At 54.4% G+C, this 20,259-nt stretch overlaps 1 protein-coding gene across 5 annotated transcripts; it reads left to right on the plus strand.

Moving 5' to 3' along the window:
* The first annotated feature begins 88 nt into the window (after nt 1-88).
* Nucleotides 89-17,262, plus strand: flncb (filamin C, gamma b (actin binding protein 280)). Of its 5 annotated transcripts, XM_086103176.1 has the most exons (48): nt 89-539; nt 1,975-2,223; nt 2,310-2,407; nt 2,510-2,660; nt 2,875-2,993; nt 3,060-3,137; nt 3,200-3,362; nt 3,443-3,643; nt 3,775-3,900; nt 4,272-4,409; nt 4,492-4,618; nt 4,698-4,834; nt 4,913-5,106; nt 5,171-5,284; nt 5,525-5,668; nt 5,834-5,957; nt 6,045-6,205; nt 6,337-6,427; nt 6,527-6,696; nt 6,766-6,883; nt 7,184-7,446; nt 7,520-8,117; nt 8,223-8,396; nt 8,518-8,680; nt 8,781-8,941; nt 9,009-9,176; nt 9,285-9,408; nt 9,488-9,644; nt 9,764-9,880; nt 10,425-10,614; nt 10,689-10,712; nt 11,046-11,293; nt 11,620-11,719; nt 11,790-11,930; nt 12,273-12,401; nt 12,518-12,691; nt 12,772-12,933; nt 13,019-13,222; nt 13,281-13,433; nt 13,739-13,861; nt 14,005-14,247; nt 14,407-14,814; nt 14,897-15,012; nt 15,167-15,299; nt 15,379-15,555; nt 15,659-15,877; nt 16,312-16,521; nt 16,850-17,262. In XM_086103176.1, exons 1-48 carry the CDS (start codon nt 176-178, stop codon nt 17,035-17,037), a joined length of 8,334 nt encoding a protein of 2,777 aa, XP_085959302.1. In that variant the 5' UTR covers nt 89-175; the 3' UTR covers nt 17,038-17,262. The 5 variants fall into 5 exon arrangements, with proteins under 5 accessions (XP_085959302.1, XP_085959303.1, XP_085959304.1 ...); XM_086103177.1 differs by lacking the exon at nt 9,764-9,880; XM_086103178.1 differs by lacking the exon at nt 3,775-3,900.
* Nucleotides 17,263-20,259: the final 2,997 nt, after the last annotated feature.

Here is a 20,259-nt window from a genome sequence, read left to right on the forward strand (position 1 = left end):
CGACCCCCACCCCGTCCAATGAGCTGGCGGCTGGCTATCAGGCCGCGCGTTATTATGGTCTGGCAAGAACATTCCAGGGAGTCCTCCACTCTGAGGCACACGCTCGCTCCTTCTCAGGCGGAAACTCGTCTCGTGCCGCTTTTGCGCTGGTTTGGCGCGCTGTTCGGGCACCACCATGATGCCACAACAGCACCTCCAGACTTTGCCGCTGGATGACGATCCGGAAGATGAGCAGGAATTGGAGGAGATGCCGGCCACGGAGAAGGACCTGGCCGAAGACGCGCCCTGGAAGAAGATCCAGCAGAACACCTTCACCAGGTGGTGCAATGAGCACCTGAAGAGCGTCCACAAGTGCATGCTGGACCTGCAGAAGGACCTGGCGGACGGCCTGAGGCTCATTGCTCTGCTGGAGGTCTTGAGCCAGAAGAACATGTACCGCAAGTACCACGCCAGGCCCAACTTTCGCCAGATGAAGCTGGAGAACGTGTCGGTAGCGCTGGAGTTCCTGGAGCGACAACACATCCGCCTGGTGTCCATCGGTGAGTGTGGAATCTGGGTGCTGGGTGGAGGGGAGCGGGTTAGATGCTCGACACAAACTCGCTCACACTTTTGATTGACGGCACGTTAAAAGTTCCTTTCAAAGCCTCAGATGAGCTCCCGACACGGCCTCGCGGAGGTCCGGGCTCTGTTTTTCGGGGCCGCCCTGATTGACAGAGCGACAGCTGAGTTTCGCCGAGCCCCAAACTCAAAATAGAAGCGCTTTGCTCTTTTAGGCTTTATGATACCTCGCGCCATCACATAACACGTAGATCACAATGTCGTTTTCATCCACTCCCAGTCCAAACTGTCGAGAAGATCACGATGGAAAGCCATTTGAGTGTTTCTTCCATATCCTTGATACTTAGCACAAGGTCCGGCCACTCCTTGTCCTCAAGAGTAAGACCATTCAGCGCCTGAATAGGATGGCCGTGTCTTACTTGAAAACTGTCGCCACTCTTTATCCTCACCAACACGACAAATTTGGCAGACATTACTCGAAAGGCAACATTTGAAAACTTGCAATACACTCGTCAGACAGTCATAGGACAACGACACGAGTGAGGCAAAAAGCCGTGCTCGTTGAAATTGAAGAGGACTCCTCGTGTTTATGTTAATTGGTAGAATTTGACAAGGTCTCGCCAACCACATGAGCGACGGCGTCTTCAGCTGTTCCCTCTCGACAAGTGTGGACACAATGCACGGCCTTTTTCCTGGACTTTTGTGTCAGCTGTTGTTTTATAGCTGACAGGTGTGTGTGTGTCTAATAATATGAATGAATGAATAGTTTAATGCCCGAATGAGGACGTTCCTGTCACGCAAGCATCTTTTGACCCGCGCAGTCATTTGGGCGCATGCTTCACCGACTTTGGGTCACGGGGGGACGGTTCTTTGGGGTCAGAATCGGGTTGAAATAGTCTCTCCATGGGACTGCGGTGATGATTCCGTCCTGCGGGGGGCAGCGGGGTGCCAACAAGCCGAACAAATAGTTTCCTTGTGTGCTCATCCGTCCCACTTCCTGCTGTGGAACACTTTCCCTCCAACGTCACACATGATCTGTGTGTTTGTCCTGTTGCCATGGGGAATGAGCTTTTGTGTGGAACAAAGAAGTCTTTCGAGTGGGCCGAGAAGAATTCTTCTTCAGACTTGCAATGGAGCAAAAAGAAGGAGAAGTCAACAGGAAGTCAGGTGTTCAAATCCTCAATGAAGGGGTGGCAACTTTACCTACGTGGCTACGCTAACGAGGAGCAGTGGTGAAGATCCATCCCTCCGTCCATTTTCGAATCCGCTTCTCCTCACGAGGGTCGCGGGCACGGCGTAGCCTCGTAGGCGGGGGGCACCCTGAACCGCTCGCCAGCCAATCGCAGGGCACACATCGACAAACAACCATCCACGCAAGTATTACGAAATATTCTGTGCTTCTCATACTCTCACCAGACTCTAAAGCCATCGTGGACGGGAATCTGAAGCTGATCCTCGGTCTGATCTGGACGCTCATCCTGCACTACTCAATCTCCATACCCATGTGGGAGGACGAGGACGACAAGGACGCCAGGAAGCTGACACCCAAGCAGCGTCTTCTGGGCTGGATCCAGAATAAGGTGCCCCAGATGCCCATCACCAACTTCCACCGCGACTGGAGGGACGGCAAGGCACTGGGTGCCCTGGTGGACAATTGTGCCCCAGGTAAACCACAGGACACTTTTTCTTCACAGAGCCACCGGAAGTAGATGAGCGCCGAACCTTAGGACGAGTATTGTGCCTGTCTTCAGGTCTCTGTCCAGACTGGGAAACTTGGGATCCAGGTCAGCCGGTGGAGAACGCCAGAGAGGCCATGCAACAGGCAGATGACTGGTTGGGCGTTCCTCAGGTAACTCTCCGCATTTCCATGCTGTCTTTTTGCTCCAAGGCGTGCGGTCCACCGTTTGGAGAAGTTCCGATCTCGGGACCTGGGATTTTGCCACCTGTGCAGGTCATCGCTCCAGAAGAGATCGTGGACCCCAACGTGGACGAGCACTCGGTTATGACCTACCTGTCACAGTTTCCCAAAGCCAAACTGAAGCCGGGCGCCCCCTTGAGGGCAAAGACTCTGCATCCCAAGAAGGCCAAAGCCTTCGGACCCGGTGGGTAGTACGGCAGAACTCGTGACCATGCCGAGTGGTGCGACCCTTGTCGTCTGGAGGACATTTCACAAAGACGGAACTTTCTCCAGTGGCACCGCGAGAATGTCAACCAACACGTTTTTGTTGTCGTTTTCAGTTCCTCCGTTCACCCAAAAGTCCCCCGGCGCCTTTTGTTTACCAATAGAGAAAAATGTTCTTCTCCTCTGGGCTGCAGGCATTGAACCTCGTGGGAACGTGGTTCTCAAACCAGCAGAATTTCTGGTGGAAACGGTGGAGGCCGGACTGGGCGAGATTCTGGTTTATGTTGAAGACTTGGAGGGGCACACAGAAGAGGTGGGCACAGCAGGTCTACTGGGCTGGTTCAAAAGAAATCAAGGCCAACGGTGTGCGTTTTTTCAGGCCCGAGTGATCCCCAACAATGACAAGAACCGAACCTACTCGGTGGTCTACCTACCCAAAGTGGAGGGTCTCCATAAAGTAAGTTCATCAAGCAACTGCTTGGAGCAACCTGGCCTGCTCATTTGCTTCCTCTCTGCCAGGTCAAGGTTCTGTTTGCGGGCCAGGACATTGACGGGAGCCCTTTCATGGTCCATGTCTCCAAAGCCATGGGGGACCCGACCCGGGTGCAGGCTCGCGGCCCGGGACTGCAGAACGTGGGAAACATGGCTACCAAGCCCACCTACTTCGACATCTACACAGCCGGTCTCTCATCCGTTCCGTCACACCTCTCGGTGTCCTTGCGCGGGGTCCTCTCAATGCGTGCCCCTTACTTGGCCCGCTAGGCGCTGGCGCTGGTGACGTGGGTGTGACCATCGTGGACTCAAATGGGCGCCGGGACACCGTGGAGGTGGTTCTGGAGAACAAAGGGGACAGCATCTTCCGATGCACCTACGTCCCCGTGCTGGAGGGGCCGCACACCGTCTACGTCACATTTGCTGGACAGCAGGTTCCCAGAAGCCCCTTCCCCGTCTTCATTGCCAAAGGTATGCCTTTGAACCCCGGTCACAATTGACTCTTGGTGCCGTGACGCTGACGTGACTCGGGCTCGTACCGTCTGACTTGGACGCCTGATGGTTTGGCCTGGACGCTTGACACTTCCTCCTCCCTTCATCAGTTCCACAGAGCGTGTCGCCCCCCCCACCGGCGTCTGCCGTGTCTCCGGTGCAGCTTGTGCCTCAGTCAGTACGCACCCCGCCAAAGAGAGCCCCCCCTCCAACGCCACCTAAACCCAGGCGACCAAGTTAGTAGAGGCGGGAGCCGGACTCGCCGCCGCCGCCCCTCGGCAAGCGATGGACTCGGCTCGCCCTCGCTGCGTTGCATGCGTCTGTACGGCTACGATCGCCGAGCCGGGCGTCGGCCGGCGATGGCGAATTGGCATGTCTGGCGGCTTCACTTGTGCTCTTTCCTTTCTCCCAATCGCTTCGCTTCATTCGTGTGATCTGCTTCCCCCTCCTCCTCTTCAGATCAAGTCATAGTTTCACCTTTTATCGATTGTCGTTTCACTTCACCTTTTTATTTCTTCCCCCGACCACGACTAACGCCGCTCCGTGTGTCACGCGAGCTGACGGAAACGCCATCTGACATGCGGCCCCTTCTGATTGCTCCGCGCAGCCTGCAACCCAAACGCCTGCAGGGCTTTCGGCCGAGGTCTGCAGCCCAAAGGTCTGAGGGTGAAGGAAGCGGCCGAGTTTAAAGTGGACGCCCGAAGCGGCGGAACCGGCGAGCTCCGAGTGGCGGTGAAGGGACCGAGTGAGCGTCTTCACCGCACGTTCGCAGCTTTGAAGGTGACGCGCGGCCGCCTTTAAGCTCGGACTGCACGTGTTGGCTACAGACGGCCCGGAGAACCCCGTGAAGGTGGTTGAGGTGGACGGCAGCCGCTACGAGTGTAACTACTACCCCGTCGTGACAGGAAGTTACGTCATCAACATCACTTGGGGCGGTCACAGCATCCCGCGCAGGTGAACCTCAAACGGGTCGCCGACGTCACCAAGTGGAGAGCGGAGTGTTCATTGTTTTGTTTTGCGGGGATGTCTTCAGTCCCTTTCAAGTCGATGTGAGCGAGGAGGCCGGGCCTCAGAAGGTGCGGGCCTGGGGTCCTGGTCTGGAGACGGGTATGGTGGGAAAGAGTGCCGACTTTGTTGTGGAGGCCATCGGGACGGAGGTGGGAACCCTCGGTATGTCCCCGCGCTTCAAAATGTCAAGTTGGAAGAAGGACGCGGCTGAGTGAGAATGAGCGTTTTCGGGGCGGTCAGGCTTCTCCATCGAGGGTCCGTCTCAGGCCAAGATAGAGTGCGATGACAAAGGGGACGGCTCGTGTGACGTCAGGTACTGGCCCACCGAAGCCGGCGACTACGCCGTCCACGTCATATGTGATGATGAGGATGTGAAAGACAGCCCCTTCATCGCGCGCATCCTGCCCGCTGCGATGGATCTTCACCCAGAAAAGGTGACCCCGGCGAGACCGGAACCAAGATTGAAAGTGGCTCAACGCGCTGTTGACGATCCCCCAGGTGAGGTGTTACGGACCGGGCCTCGAACCCGTCGGCCGCATCGTCAACAAACCGGCGGATTTCACCATCGACAGCCGAGCCGCCGGCGCCGGCGAGCTCAGGCTCTACGCTCAGGTGAGGACGTGCCCACCCGAGTACGGTTATCGCGGAACTATTCCGAATCTTCATGTGATTGTTGTTCAACCCGTTGCTCTCTTGCTACTCAACCCCTCTCGATCATCTTCTCTCTCTCTCTCTCTCTCTCTCTCTCTCTGTCAAAAGAGTCTGAGAGGGCCTCTGTTGTGAACTGGCGCTCCCTCAATCAAATTGACCTGAGGAGTAATCCGCCATCTCCTTTCTCAATGTCCCACGCAGGATGCCGAAGGTTGCCCGATAGACGTGGAGATAAGGGACAATGGCGACGAGACCTTCTTGTGCGTTTACGTCCCCACAAAGCCCATCAAGCACACCATTGTCATTACGTGGGCTGAGGTCAACGTTCCCAACAGTCCCTTCAGGGTACCGTGAGCTCCGCCTCTTAACCTCTTGCCACAAGCACTCTTACCCAAAAGTGAATTTAAAAGTTTTACACCCCAGTAGATCAAGACCTTACAGTATGTCTGCGTCACGGTCGGGTGATGGTAAAACGAAAGACATTCCTGAGTTAGATGTGTTTGCGAGCAGGTGAGCATCGGAGAGGGCAGCCACCCGCAAAATGTGAAGGTTTTCGGTCCCGGCGTGGAGAGAAGCGGACTCAAGGCCAACGAGCCCACCTACTTCACGGTGGACTGTGGCGAGGCGGGACAAGGTGAGAGGCCACTTCTCCATCCTTCTTCCACAGACTGACACCTGGCCACTTGTCTCTCCACTCCCCCCCCCCCCCCTTCCCCCTCAGGTGACGTCAGCATTGGCATCAAGTGTGCGCCTGGTGTGGTCGGACCAGCCGAGGCTGGCATCGACTTCGATATCATCAAAAATGACAACGACACCTTCACGGTCAAGTACACGCCGCCGGCCCCGGGCCAGTACACCATCATGGTGCTCTTCGCCGACCAGGTGAGACACATTAAAAACCAGAAAACCTTAAGAGCTCAAATACAGAGGTACCTTGCGGGGGGGGGGGGGGTTGTCGGTCATGCGCCATGATTTGAAACAAAACCTTGCGCCTTCTTTTCTTGTTAAAACAGGAAATTCCAATCAGCCCCTTTCGGATAAAAGTGGATCCTTCGCATGATGCCGCCAAAGTGAGAGCGGAAGGACCTGGACTCAACAAATTGGGTCAGCTAATGTAAAGAACAGTTGTAGAATGTCCATTTTTATTTTTATTTTTTGGATGCATGCCCGCATGAATCACTTGGATGTTTTGTTCCGATGAAGGTGTAGAAGCAGGAAAGCCAACACACTTCACCATCTACACCAAAGGAGCCGGCAAAGCTCAGCCCGAGGTCCACTTTGGAGGCGGCACGCAAGGTGACATGGTTCGAGACTTTGAGATCATCGACAACCACGACTACTCGTACACAGTCCGCTACACCGCGACGCACCGGGTGAGTTGACCTCTGACTTTGTGAGCATGCATGTGTCTGTCAACATCATGTTGTTTTGTCATTCTTCAGGGAAGTTTGTCCATCACTGTCCTCCACGGGGGGGACGCCATTCCCAAAAGTCCATTTCACATCAAAGTGGCTCCACCTCTGGACCTCAGCAAAGTTCGAGTTCACAACCTGAACAACAGTCAGTACAAGTTTTCTCTTTGCACGAAATCCTTGCGTAATCATTCGGTCGAGGAACTATGTTGAAATGACTTGAGAAGCCTCATGTTGGTGGAATTTTTTTTCTTTGAATCTTAAAAAGGTTTCTTATCTTTGGCAGACCCCCCCCCCCCCAAAAAAAGCATTACATCATGCAGATAATCTCAGCGCAGCTCCCCTCACACACAAAGAATGATGACTCGCATAATTTTGCTTTTGTCGTGCACTGTATTATGCCCATTTGTGCGGAGATCTATTTTGACATCAGCAATGTGTCAATCAGAGGTGAACGTCGGAAAGGATCAGGAGTTCAGCGTCAGTACTTCGGGCGCCGGCGGTCAGGGCCAACTGGATGTGAAGATCATTTCTCCATCTCACCGACCGATTCCATGCAAGCTGGAGTCCGGCGCAGCCAATGAGCTTCATTCGGCGAGGTACATCCCGTCGGAGGAGGGGCCTTACAGTGTGGAAATCAGCTATGACGGGAACCCCATCCCGGGAAGTCCCTTGGCAGTGGAGGCCACCTTACCCCCCGATCCCTCCAAGGTGAGTTTCCCGGCTGAAGAAAAAGGGGGGGCTCATTTCGGGCACGTCAACAGCATCCTTCCCGGCCTCGCAGGTGCAAGCCTACGGCCCGGGTCTTGAGGGCGGCGCGGTGGGTAAACCGGCCCACTTCGCCATCGACACAAAGGGAGCAGGCACCGGTGGTTTAGGCCTGACAGTGGAGGGTCCCTGCGAGGCCAAGATCGAATGCCAGGACAATGGCGACGGCTCTTGCTCGGTGTCCTACCTGCCCACCGAGCCCGGCGAGTACAACATCAACATCCTGTTTGCTGACCGACACATCCCCGGCTCCCCCTTCAAGGCTGCCGTCCGGTCCCCGTTCGACCCCAGCAGGGTGACGGCCAGCGGGCCCGGTTTGGAGCGGGGGAAAGCCCACCGAGCCGGCTCCTTCCTGGTGGACTGCTCCAAAGCCGGAGAGGCGGAGCTCACCATCGAGATCATTTCCGAGTCGGGCTCCAAAGCCGAAGTTCACGTGGAGAACAACGGCGACGGAACCTACTCCATCACCTACATCCCGCGATCTCACGGCGTGTACACCATCACCATCAAGTACGGCGGACATCCGGTACCAAATTTCCCCACGGGCCTGCAGGTGGAAGCAGCCCTGGACATCAGCGGCGTCAAGGTCTACGGACCCGGCGCGGAACCCAGGGGTGAGAGAGGACAAATTCTTGGTTCATCTACCGGAGTACTTTTTTTTTCGGGTCTATTCGAGGAGTGGGACCTCTTGTCCTTCATGTTCCCGTTCTCCTCACCAGGAGTCCTGCGAGAAGTCACCACACACTTCGTCGTGGATGCCAGAAGTGTTTACCAGACGGCCGGCGGCCACGTCAAAGCGTACATTTCCAATCCGTCGGGTGCCAGCACAGATGCCTACATTATGGACAAGGCCGACGGCACGTACCACGTGGAGTACACGCCTTTCGAGGACGGTCGGTGACTTGACTCGCTGCCATTGCAATGGCAGCCGGACTAACCAGCGCCCCGAGTTGCCGTTGCTTCCAGGTCGTGCGGACGCTTGGTTCTAGTGCGGGCTTTGTATTTTTTGGCCAGGTCCGCATGTCATCGAGGTGTTGTTGGATGATGACGCAGTCCCCAAGAGTCCCTTCAGGGTGTATGTAAGTGAAGGTTGTGATCCAAGTCGAGTTCAGGCCTACGGGCCGGGCCTGCAGGAGGGTCTGGTCAACAAGCAAAACCGCTTTACGGTCGAGACCAGGTAACTCGACCCGACGCTCTCACGAGCTAAGATGAAGGTTTAGAACGTGTCAAAATGTCATTCTTACACCCCCACTTCCTTCCCGTGTTGCCCTTGTCAGGGGTGCAGGCACCGGGGGCCTTGGCCTAGCCATCGAGGGCCCGTCTGAGGCCAAGATGTCCTGCAAGGACAACAAAGATGGCAGCTGTAGTGTGGAGTACGTTCCATTCACTCCTGGAGAGTACGACGTCAATATCACCTTTGGGGGACTTTCCGTTCCAGGTGCAGTCGAGCCTGTTTGGCCACTTGCCGCGTTCCCTTCCCTCAACTTTATGGTTCATCGTTGCAGGAAGTCCATTTCGAGTCCCTGTGCGAGAGGTGGTGGACCCCACCAAAGTGCGCTGTTCTGGACCCGGCCTCGGAAGCGCCGTTCGTGCTCAGGTCTTTCAGACCTTTACGGTGGACTGCAGCAAGGCCGGCGTAGCCCCGTTGGAGGTCCAGATCTTCGGCCCCACAGGTGGGTAAATGTGGCGCGTAAGGACCGTTCGCCCCGTCTTCGGACAACATGAGTCGCGTCCAAATATAGGATGAGCCCGTCCTGAAGATGAACTTGCTGCTTGCGCAGGTGTCACCGAGCCCATCGGCATCTTAGACAACGGTGACGGGACGCATACGGTGAATTACACCCCCGCCAACGACGGCGCTTACACCATCTACATCAAGTACGCCCAGCAGGAAGTGCCTCGAAGGTGAGCAGCGCTCACAACAATCACCGTATCCTCTGATCGAGATGATATTGAGAGGGGGGGGGGGGCATTTCATTTTTAGTCCGTTCAAGATCAAGACCCTGCCGGCTCACGACGCCAGCAAAGTCCGCGCCAGCGGCCCCGGTCTGAATTCGTCCGGCGTTCCCGCCAGTCTGCCGGTAGAGTTCACCATCGACGCCAGAGATGCCGGCGAAGGACTGCTCACGGTTCAGATCGCGGTGAGACGCAAGAAGCGCAAAGACAAAGCGCGCTTTGACCTTCAGCTAACCGCCTAACGTGAGCACAGAAACCTTGACTGTGACCCTGTCCGTGTGACCTCCTGTGCCGCCGGCTGCAGGGTCCTGACGGGTGCGGGCACCAGGCTTCCGTGTTTGTGCAGGACTGGCACACGCGTGTGTGGGAATCTCATATAGTCAAGAGAACCATCCCGTTCTCCATTCTTAAGAGAGCCTGTGTAAGGCCAACAACACACACCTACTCTTCCTTTACCTCGCCCCGTCTTAGCAACGGCTCCTACCTGACCTCATCTCATCCGTCTGCCTCGTTCGAGAAGCAAATTGGCATCAGCATCACATGAGCTTCCATTCTCGAGTTCTTCGGGAACTCAGTACTTGGGATCATGGGCTAATTTCTTCATCCATTTGTCTTCATCGCCCCCTCGTCAACACGATCATCATCATCATCATCATCATCATCCTCCTCTTCTTCAACACCGCCAACTAGAGTCGTGGCTTGAGAGGTCACCTTGCTGCCACCACTGGTCTCAAACGGGAGTGTTGAGCTGGGATGGTTTGCTGTACGAGCAAAGCAAACTGGCCTTCATCACTTCTTTCACCCACACTCCTCCTCTTCCTTCTAATTCATCACTTGTTCCGGCGAACATACGTCGGACAGGCCGAAAGTGTGACAAAAAGCTTGATTGCGTGGGCTGTTTGTAGGCCCGTGGTGGGAAGCAGCGGTTGTGTCAAAGTTTGATTGTGTGATTTGGCAATTATCAGGATCCCGAGAGCAAGCCCAAGAAGGCCAACATTCGGGACAACCGCGACGGCACCTACACGGTGTCCTACGTCCCGGACATGGCAGGCCGCTACACCATCACCATCAAGTATGGCGGGGACGAGATCCCGTATTCGCCGTACCGCATCCACGCTGCACCCTCTGGGGACGCCAGCAAGTGTCTGGTCACAGGTCAGACCCCTCTCGCCGTCCCCCCTGTCCTCAATTTCATTTTTGGTCCTAATTGGCGTCTCGTTGTCCTCCAGTGTCCATCGGAGGACATGGACCAGGTGAGTGTGCGCAACCTCATTGTTCCCTTGACTGTTTGCTGCCTAAGTCCGTGCCCTCGTTGGCCCTCGTTGGCCCTCGTTGGCCCTCGTTGGTCCTCGGGCTTCCCGATACTCCACGGCCAAGCTTGTAACTCACTCTACTTGGGTAGCAAATCAATACTCCTCATTGAAATGAAATCTGCTCCCGGCAATTCTTTCCCTCTGTTCCTGGCAATTTGCTGGTTACTTTCCACCGCAATTTGGTTTCTAGCCACGGGTCGCGATGCATCTCTTCAACAACTTGACTCTGAAGCGCTAAGATGATCGGACCCGCCGCGGCATTTATCACGGCAGGGTCCGGCGTTAGCCCCACCATCCGGATTGGAGAGGAGACGGTCATCACGGTGGATGCCAAGGCTGCCGGGAAAGGCAAGGTCACCTGCAAGGTGTCCACACCGGACGGGGCCGAACTGGACGTGGACGTGGTGGAAAACGCGGACGGGACGTTTGACATTTACTACACGGCGCCGGAACCCGGGAAGTACGTCATCACCATCCGCTTTGGAGGGGAGCACATCCCCAACAGTCCTTTCCACGTACTGGTGGGTTCCGCACAAGCATGACGTTGCTAACGAACCTCCTCTTGGCCATGCACTTGATTGCCTTCACCGGAGGGCCTCGCGAACAAACTAATCCCTCACGTCGTTGTTGAAGTCCCATCACGCCACTGGCACGGAGCCGAGTGACCTCCGGCCGCTTCTTACTAATGAGCCGCATGTCTCTTCTGCACGATTGGCTGCTAAAGCCACGCCCGCACCATCCCGAAGGTGGCGCTCTTCGCCACCGTACGTTCATGCGCTCGCCCACACAAAGCACGCCGTCGAGTTCCTTCTGACGTCCACTTGGTGTTTGACTCCGCCCCCTCCAGGCGGCCAACGATCCCACGGCCCCCATCGATGAGACGGAGGCCGTGCTGCGGCCGTTTAGTCTGGTCATTCCCTTCACCGTGCAGACGGGCGACATCACGGGTGAGCCCGCTTTTCGTCGGATTCTCTGGTGAGCGGGCCGGTGACGATGTCATCGCCGTGCGCCGCGCAGGTGAAGTGCGAATGCCGTCCGGTCGCGCAGCCCAACCGCAGATCGCCGACAACAAGGACGGCACCGTCACCGTCAAGTACTCTCCGATTGAGTGCGGCCTGCACGAGATGGACATCAAGTACGAGGGCCAGCACATCTCAGGTACGCCGCTTTGTCACCGTCAACAGCAATCACCATCGTGGGCCGCCCCGAGACCGTTGTCTCCTCTCCACCACCAATGAAAAGCGATATGAAGCTGCAATGCCGCCAAGACCACAGGGTAGAGAAAGCCCCCCCATAAAAGTCATATACTGCATGGATGCTCGTGAGACACCTTGAGACAAAGAGGGAGAGGGCTGGGGGGGGTCTAGAAAGAGCAAGAAACACTCGATCCATCAGAGAAGACCTCCGAGTCATCTCTGGCTAGGAGTTTTGGAAAGGAAGAAAGTAAAAAAAAAATTTAAAAAAACAAAACCCAATTTGTGACCTCCCTGTCCACTGCAGGAAGTCCGCTTCAGTTCTTTGTGGATGCGGTGAATAGCGGTCACGTGACGGCGTATGGCCCCGGTTTGAGCCACGGTGTGGCCAGCTCACCGGCCACCTTCACGATCGCTACCAAGGGCGCCGGAGAAGGTAAGACGGCGGGAGACCTTCACCAAACCTCAGCAAGCCGTCCGTCTCTAAGAGAAGCGCCGTCTGGATGAATTGCATTTGCAATGACTGACTACCGACGGTCCGCTCGGGCACAGGCGGTTTGTCTCTGGCAGTGGAAGGACCATCCAAAGCCGAAATCAGCTGCAAGGACAACAAAGATGGCACCTGCAGCGTCTCCTACCTGCCCACAGCGCCCGGCGACTACATTATCATCGTCAAGTTTGATGACCGGCACATTGCCGGCAGTCCGTTCACGGCCAAGATCACCGGTACAAAGAGCGACGCGCTTGTTGATCGGCGTCCTTTGCCCTTGGGCCTGGTTCTGACGCCGGTGTGCCGGTGACCCCAGGCAACGACCCTCTCGCCACGTCTCGGCTCAACGTCGGCGCGGCGACCGACGTCTCCTTGAGGATCGTGGAGACGGACCTGAGCAGTCTGACGGCGACCATTCAAGCTCCGTCGGGAAGCGAAGAGGCATGCCTGCTGAAGAGACTCCCCAACAGACACATTGGTATGTCCGCGAAGCAGTTCTTACAAGGTGTCACGGGAAAAGAAACACCGTTTGGCCGCTCACTGTTCTTTTCTCCCCCGTTCAGGCATCTCCTTCACACCCAAGGAAGTGGGCGAGCATGTGGTGAGCGTGAAGAAGGGCGGCAAGCACGTGACCAACAGCCCATTCAAGATCATGGTGGCGCAGACCGAGATCGGGGATGCCGGCAAGGTGAAAGTCTTCGGGCCGGGACTGCTGGAGGGACGCACCTTCGAGGTGGCCCGCTTCATCGTCGACACGAGGACCGCCGGTACGTCGAAATCGCCCACCCCTTCCTGCACTTCCTAAGCGGGCGTGTGTTGCGGCAGGCTACGGAGGTCTGGGTCTGTCCATCGAGGGTCCCAGCAAGGTGGACATCAACTGCGAGGACGCGGAGGACGGCACGTGCCGCGTCACGTACTGTCCCAGTGAGCCCGGAAACTACATCATCAACATCAAGTTTGCCAACCGGCACGTCCCAGGTAGATAATGCAAGCGCCCTCGCCGTCAAGTTTGTCGAGTCGTGAGCCATCGACTTTTTTTTTCAATTTGCATTGCGAGCAAAAACTTGAGCCCCGAGTGAGCTTCAGACACGCCGCTGCGCACGTTCAGTGGAAAGCGACAGTTGTTGATGGCCGTTGGAACGGAACAAACGATCAAATAGGACAAATGAAACACAAGCGACACGGAGGAGACGCCAACACTCAACTATCTGCGTGGTCCATGGCCAGCCCGAGTCTTCCGTCAGAGCCGTGACTTCTTCCTGCGTGTGTTTCCACGGCAACAGGAAGTCCTTTCACCGTGAAAGTGTTTGGTGAGGGCAGGATGAAGGAGAGCATCACCAGGAAGCGGCAGGCGCCCGCCATTGCCACCGTGGGAAGCACATGCGACCTTGACCTCAAGATCCCGGGTAAGCCGTGACACTACTGGCTCTGCTCCACCAACTTCCTGCACCCCCATTTTGACTTTCGTATCCGAGTAAAATCCAGATGCGTGAAATCTCCACTTAAGTATAGCAACCAAGTATTTGTACTCTGCGGCTGACCTCGCCAGGCAACTGGTTTCAAATGGTTTCGGCGCAGGAGCGGGCCACTCGCACGTTCACGCGCAGCAGCCACACCTACACGCGCACCGAGCGCACAGAGATCAGCAAGACACGTGGCGGCGAGACCAAGCGAGAGGTCCGCGTGGAGGAGAGCACACAAGTTGGAGACCCCTTTCGGGATGTCTTTGGAGACTTCATGGGACGGGAAAGTAGTCTGAGCGACTTTGGCGGAAAGTCGCCACCGCAGGATGGTACGTGAGACCACCGAGGGCCAAGGGGGATGCGTGTAATTGCGGATCAGTTCTCCTGATAGTATTTAGGCCACCGCTGATTTAAAATAAATAAATAAATAAATAAATAAAAGATCTTCACGTTGTCCTCTGATCTGGAAAAAGGTTTCCCTCCCTCAGGTGAGCCGGCCCACCAAGAGATGGCGGCTCAGGTGACCAGTCCCGGCGGCAAGTGTCAGGACGCCGAGATCATCCGCGGCGAGGATAGCACGTACAGCGTCCGCTTCGTGCCGCAGGAAATGGGCGCGCACGTGGTGGAGGTCAAGTATCGCGGACAACATGTTCCCGGGAGCCCCTTCCAGTTCACCGTGGGTCCCTTGGGAGAGGGCGGCGCCCACAAGGTGCGGGCCGGCGGCACCGGGCTGGAACGGGGCGTGGCCAGCATCCCGGCCGAGTTCAGCGTGTGGACCAGAGAGGCGGGGGCCGGCGGGCTCTCCATAGCAGTGGAGGGTCCCAGCAAGGCAGAGATCGCCTTTGAGGACCGCAAGGACGGTTCCTGCGGCGTCTCCTATGTGGTCCAAGAGCCCGGTTCGACGCTCTTCCCGTCGAGCGCAACCTCCCCCGATTTGCTCTTCGGCCGCTCATCTTCCTCTGCTCTTCCCCTCGCCAGGAGACTATGAGGTTTCCATCAAGTTCAATGACGAGCATATCCCAGACTCGCCCTTCGTCGTCCCCGTGGCCGGCTTGTCGGACGGCGCCCGCCGCCTCACCTTCACCAGCCTTCAGGTGAGACGCCAAGCCTTTCGCAAGGTTTTTCAGGACCGGTCAGCTGGAAGCAATCCATTTTCTGCCACGGGGAGAGATGGTGGCGCGCGTCGTTTCTGAACCTTCTGAAATGCTCTTTAGCCTAGCCTGTCAGCATGGTGCCGGTGTCCCCTAGGATTCTGGACTCAAGGTGAACCAGGAAGCCTCCTTTGCGGTGCAGCTGAACGGAGCTCGAGGCGTCATCGACGCCAAGATCCACGCGCCTTCCGGAGCCACGGAGGAATGTTTGATCGGCCAGCTGGACGGCGGTAAGACGCCTGCCTCCGCTTTTGGGGGAACACGCCCTTTGGAATCCGGCCCGAAAGAAATGACCGTGTCCGTCGGCAGATCGCTACGCCGTTAGGTTCGTCCCCAAAGAGAACGGCGTCCACTCCATCGACGTCCGATTCGGTGACAGCCACGTGCCCGGAAGCCCCTTCAAAATTCGCGTGGGGGAGCCCGGTCAGGCGGGAGACCCCAGCAAGGTGTCGGCTTCGGGGCCCGGCCTGGAAAGGGGGATCACGGGTGAGCAAGAAGTCGTCGAGTAAAGTCACCACGGCGCTCGGATCGGTCGAGTCCCAAATCTTCGAGTTGGACTCGAGTCTGCCTTGTGGTTTGTCCCTGGCAGGGGTCGCGTCAGAGTTCACGGTGAACACGTGTAAGGCCGGCAGCGGCGCTCTGTCCGTGACCATCGACGGTCCCTCCAAAGTCCAGATGAGCTGCCAGGAATGTAGCGAAGGCTACCTGGTGTCCTATACCCCGATGGCTCCCGGGAGCTACCTGATCTCCGTCAAGTACGCGGGAGCGCAGCACATCGTCGGCAGCCCCTTCAAGGCCAAAGTCTCAGGTGGGCTTGGACCGCGACCGCTTGACTTTATTTGCGGATTTGTACCATCAGACAAACGCACGCACAAAAAGAAAATCCCCTCTCCCCGCTTGCCAATGGAGCTCATCTAAGATTCAAAATGTCATCTTAGGTTCTTCTTTCTGTTACTTTGGTCTGTCGTGGCCGTTGTCTTGAGGTTCGGGACTCTTTGTATATCCCGAAGCTTCGCCCATCCCAAGTCTTGGAGCTCATTTCTCCCTGGGACCAAATTCTAGGACATGGCCTCTCTTGAAGAAGCCTCGGCGAGATGATTACATGCCATTTATGCCCCCCGCAAATGTCGACCCGGGTCATTTACGTAACATCTCGCCCGTCCATCAAGCCGAGGGACAATGACACAACAAGATCGACGTCCGCTCCTAGAATTGTCGTCATCGCCTTGTTTCCGTCATTAGGTCCTAGTTTGTCCGGAGGTTCGAGCCGTCGTGAGACGTCATCGGTTCTGGTGGAAACCGTCACCAAGTCCTCATCCGGGATGGCGGGGCCTTTCGCTTCCCTGCCCAAATTCTCCTCGGATGCGAGCAAGGTGGTCTCCAGGGGGGCCGGCCTCTCCAAGGCCTTTGTGGGCCAGAAGAACTCCTTCATGGTGGACTGCAGCAAAGCCGGTAGGCACAAATCACACAAGTATGTCAAGAGTACACAGAGATTGTACGCGAGTGCTGGTACGTTCTCCCGGTCGCTGCCGCCCCCCCCCCCCCCGCCCCATTCACCACCAAAAATAAAAAGAAGAATGTTTAAATCGCTCAGAGTTAAAGCAGAAGGGAAGAAGCCCCTTGAAATGAGCCTTGTGCAACTCCAGGGCCAGAAATCACTTGAGTGCTCAAGCAGTACATCGGGGCTCGATTTTTGAACTGTCATGACACGCGATTTTGTTTGACTTTCTATGAGATCGGCAGAAAAAAGAGGCCTTGATGGTCTGTGGTGTGTTCGCAGGAAGCAACATGTTGATGGTGGGGGTCCACGGCCCCAGGGCCCCGTGCGAGGAGGTCTACGTGAAGCATGCGGGCCACAGGATGTACAACGTGACGTACACGGTGAAAGAAGTGGGAAACTACATCCTCATGGTGAAATGGGGCGACGCCCACATTCCCGGGAGCCCCTTTCATGTCACCGTACCGTGAAGGCGTCCCTTTTTCTAAAGTTCTCTTGAGACAAATCCAGTCGGCAGTTGCGATGAAAGAGACTTTTTGCAATCGGCTTTTGTTCTCTCTGCGGAAATTTTGGCAGGCGGGAAGTGACAACGAAAGTCTTATCGTGGCTTTGCGAACGGCCGCGATTGTTTCATACGTTTCATAACAATGAAAGCATTCGTAAGAATGAATAAAAGGTCACACGGCCACACTCAACCGCTCCCTTCTTTGAAGCCTGACATTGACTAGGAACCAGTCTCTCTTTTTTTGTTTGTTTGTTTTTTCGGTCTACACGCGCCATGACATCAACCGGCGACCGGTCCATCGTTTCCGTTCGCCTTCTATTGACAACTTGTCCTTTTTGTCCCAGCGGGCGGCAACAGAGACTTCATTCAAACATGAAGCATTCTCGTCCCGTTCTCGGTGAGAGCAGTGCGATCGAGCGTCGTCGCATTCGATGTGGAGTCATGGATGTCTCTTCTTTCCAAGAATAGACCTTCTTCATTTAACACGACACATTGCTCACGCTGGACGCCTTTCCTCCCCTCCCTTCTCGTCGTCATTCTCTCATCCAGCCCCGAGCAAAAAAGACATAGTCTGTGTCGATGAAAGTGTTGACGCGGGTGAGAAAAGTTCCCCAAAGTGATCTGAAGTCGTCATTGTTTTCCCGCTTCTCCCTTCTCTGTCGTTAGGTGTGGTTTAGTTTTTGCGGGAGGCTGCGGTCGTTGGGAGGATGCTGTTGCCACGGCGACGCCGCTTTCCCCCCTCACCGTTTTGCCCCCCGGTTGCCGGTGTGTGGCCCTGTCTGTGCACGTTATGAGCGCACGCGCCTCACAGTCCAGAGGTTGACGGTTCGAATCTGGGCTCCGGCCTCCCCGCGTGGCATTTGCGCCATCTCCCCGCGCCGACGCGGCTCTTGCTCTTCCCGCGCCAGTCCTCCCACTGTCAGGCCTCTTCTGTCAGAGGCTCTCCCCTCTCGGCCCAAATTCGACTGTCCTCTTCTCGTCTCGCACTAGCATGATTGTTCTCTTCGAGTCCGAGATGCTTCAATGGCGCTTTCACTGTTGCTTTGTGCTTCTTCTTCTTCTTCTCTCCTTTTGCATTGGGAGGCCAGAATGGGACTAAAAATAGAAATAGAATAAAGCAGAATTCAATCAACGTCTCCTTTCGGGGGGGGGGGGGGGTTGAGGAAAGGATGCTAGTAAGGAGGAGGGAGGTTCATATCTTGGCAGTCGGGGAAAACAAACAAAACAAAACATCACGAGCGTTGAGATGTCATAGCAAGCCAGAGTTCAGCATTGATGAACTTGAACAATGTGGACCAAAACGCTTCAATATATATCCACACACTATTTCATGACAGATCAAATATTTGCGGAGCGTTGCTTGAAGACACGCACTCGTGTGTGTGTGTGTGTGTAGACGGACGTATTGATCTGTAATCGTGGAGTTTCATTTTTTGACAGAGTGACACCTCCTGTTTTCAAAGAGATGAGTCCACATACGCAAACGTGTTGCTCACACATGCTTGCGCACACATAAAGTGGAGGAGGAGGAGGAGGAGATGGTGGAGGGCGGTCCGGGGGAGGAATTACATGCCTTGGGGGAGGTCCCGAGAGGGGAGCGGCGCATCCGTCACCTGTGTGATAACGAGCCAGATGCAAAAGCGCCGCCCGAGAGCCGCGTCTGGCAAAGAAGACGCAGAGCCACCGACACGGCGTGCGTGCTGTGAGAGGTTAGTTGTTGTTCTTGTTGTTGTTCCTTCCTCACGACCGAGTGAAATAGCAACTGAATTTAATGAGTATTTTGTCAACATCGGCAGTAACCTAGCAAAACAAATTCCTGATCCAACAAACTTGTTTGAAATAGATAGATATGTAGAAAAAAACTCCTCCACGATGTTCCTTACTGCTGTAAAACAAGAAGAAGTATCAAATATTATAAAAACTTTTAAAAATAAAAAGTCAACTGATTGCTTTAATATTGACATGACAATAATAAAGCAGATTATAGAATATGTAGTGCGACCTTTCACGCACATATGCAACCTGTCATTCAAAGCTGGTATCTTTCCATCAAAAATGAAAATTGCTAAAGTTATTCCAATCTATAAAAGTGGAGAAAGACATCGGTTTACAAATTATAGACCAATATCACTACTACCACAATTTTCAAAAATATTAGAAAAACTATTTTCTCGCAGACTTGATAGCTTTATACAAAAGCATGCGCTGTTAAGTGAGAATCAATATGGCTTCAGGGAAAAGCGGACCACCTCAATGGCAGTTATGGAGTTTGTGGAAGCAATAGCCACTAATATAGACAACAAAGAATTTACTGTTGGGGTTTTCCTAGATCTAAAAAAAGCTTTTGACACAATAGATCACAGTATATTATTGAAAAAACTAGAAAGATATGGCATTAGAGGTGTAGCTTATAAATGGATAAAAAGTTATTTAGAAAACAGATATCAGTACGTGCAACTCAACAATAAAAAAACTAATCAACTAAAAATCACTCACGGAGTTCCTCAGGGGTCAGTGCTTGGTCCAAAACTATTCATCTTATATATAAATGATATCTGCAAGGTCTCAAAACAATTTAAATGTGTCCTATTTGCTGATGATACAACTTTCTACTGTTCTGGAATAAATCTGAAACAGCTCCTGACAACCGTAGAAAACGAATTAAACAAATTAAAAAACTGGTTCGACAGAAATAAATTGTCACTTAACCTGAAAAAATCGAAGTTAATTGTTTTTGGCACAAGACCAATCAAACACCAAGCTAAAATTATGGTAAACTCAATTGAGATAGAAAGAGCGTATGAAACCAAGTTTCTGGGATTAGTAATAGACTCAAAACTATGTTGGAAGCCACATATCGATAACGTAAAAAGAAAAATAGCCAAAACCGTAGGGATCCTCTACAAAACCAAGGAAGTGCTAAATAAGAGATCTTTGTACACATTGTACACTTCATTATTATTACCATATATGACCTACTGTGTGGAAATATGGGGAAATGCCTGCAAAACAAACACACTCCCTATTCTCAACCTACAAAAAAAGCAATTCGAATTATTAATAGATCAAAATATACGGAACCCACAAATCCACTATTTATCAAATTAAATACGATGAAATTTTATGACCTGGTTGACTTTAAAATCGCCCAATTAATGTACAAAGCACACAATAACCTGCTCTGCCA

Source organism: Hippocampus guttulatus, chromosome 22 (assembly GCF_054856545.1).
Source record: "Hippocampus guttulatus isolate MCC_2025c chromosome 22, RoL_Hgut_1.0, whole genome shotgun sequence".
Lineage (NCBI taxonomy): Eukaryota > Metazoa > Chordata > Actinopteri > Syngnathiformes > Syngnathidae > Hippocampus > Hippocampus guttulatus.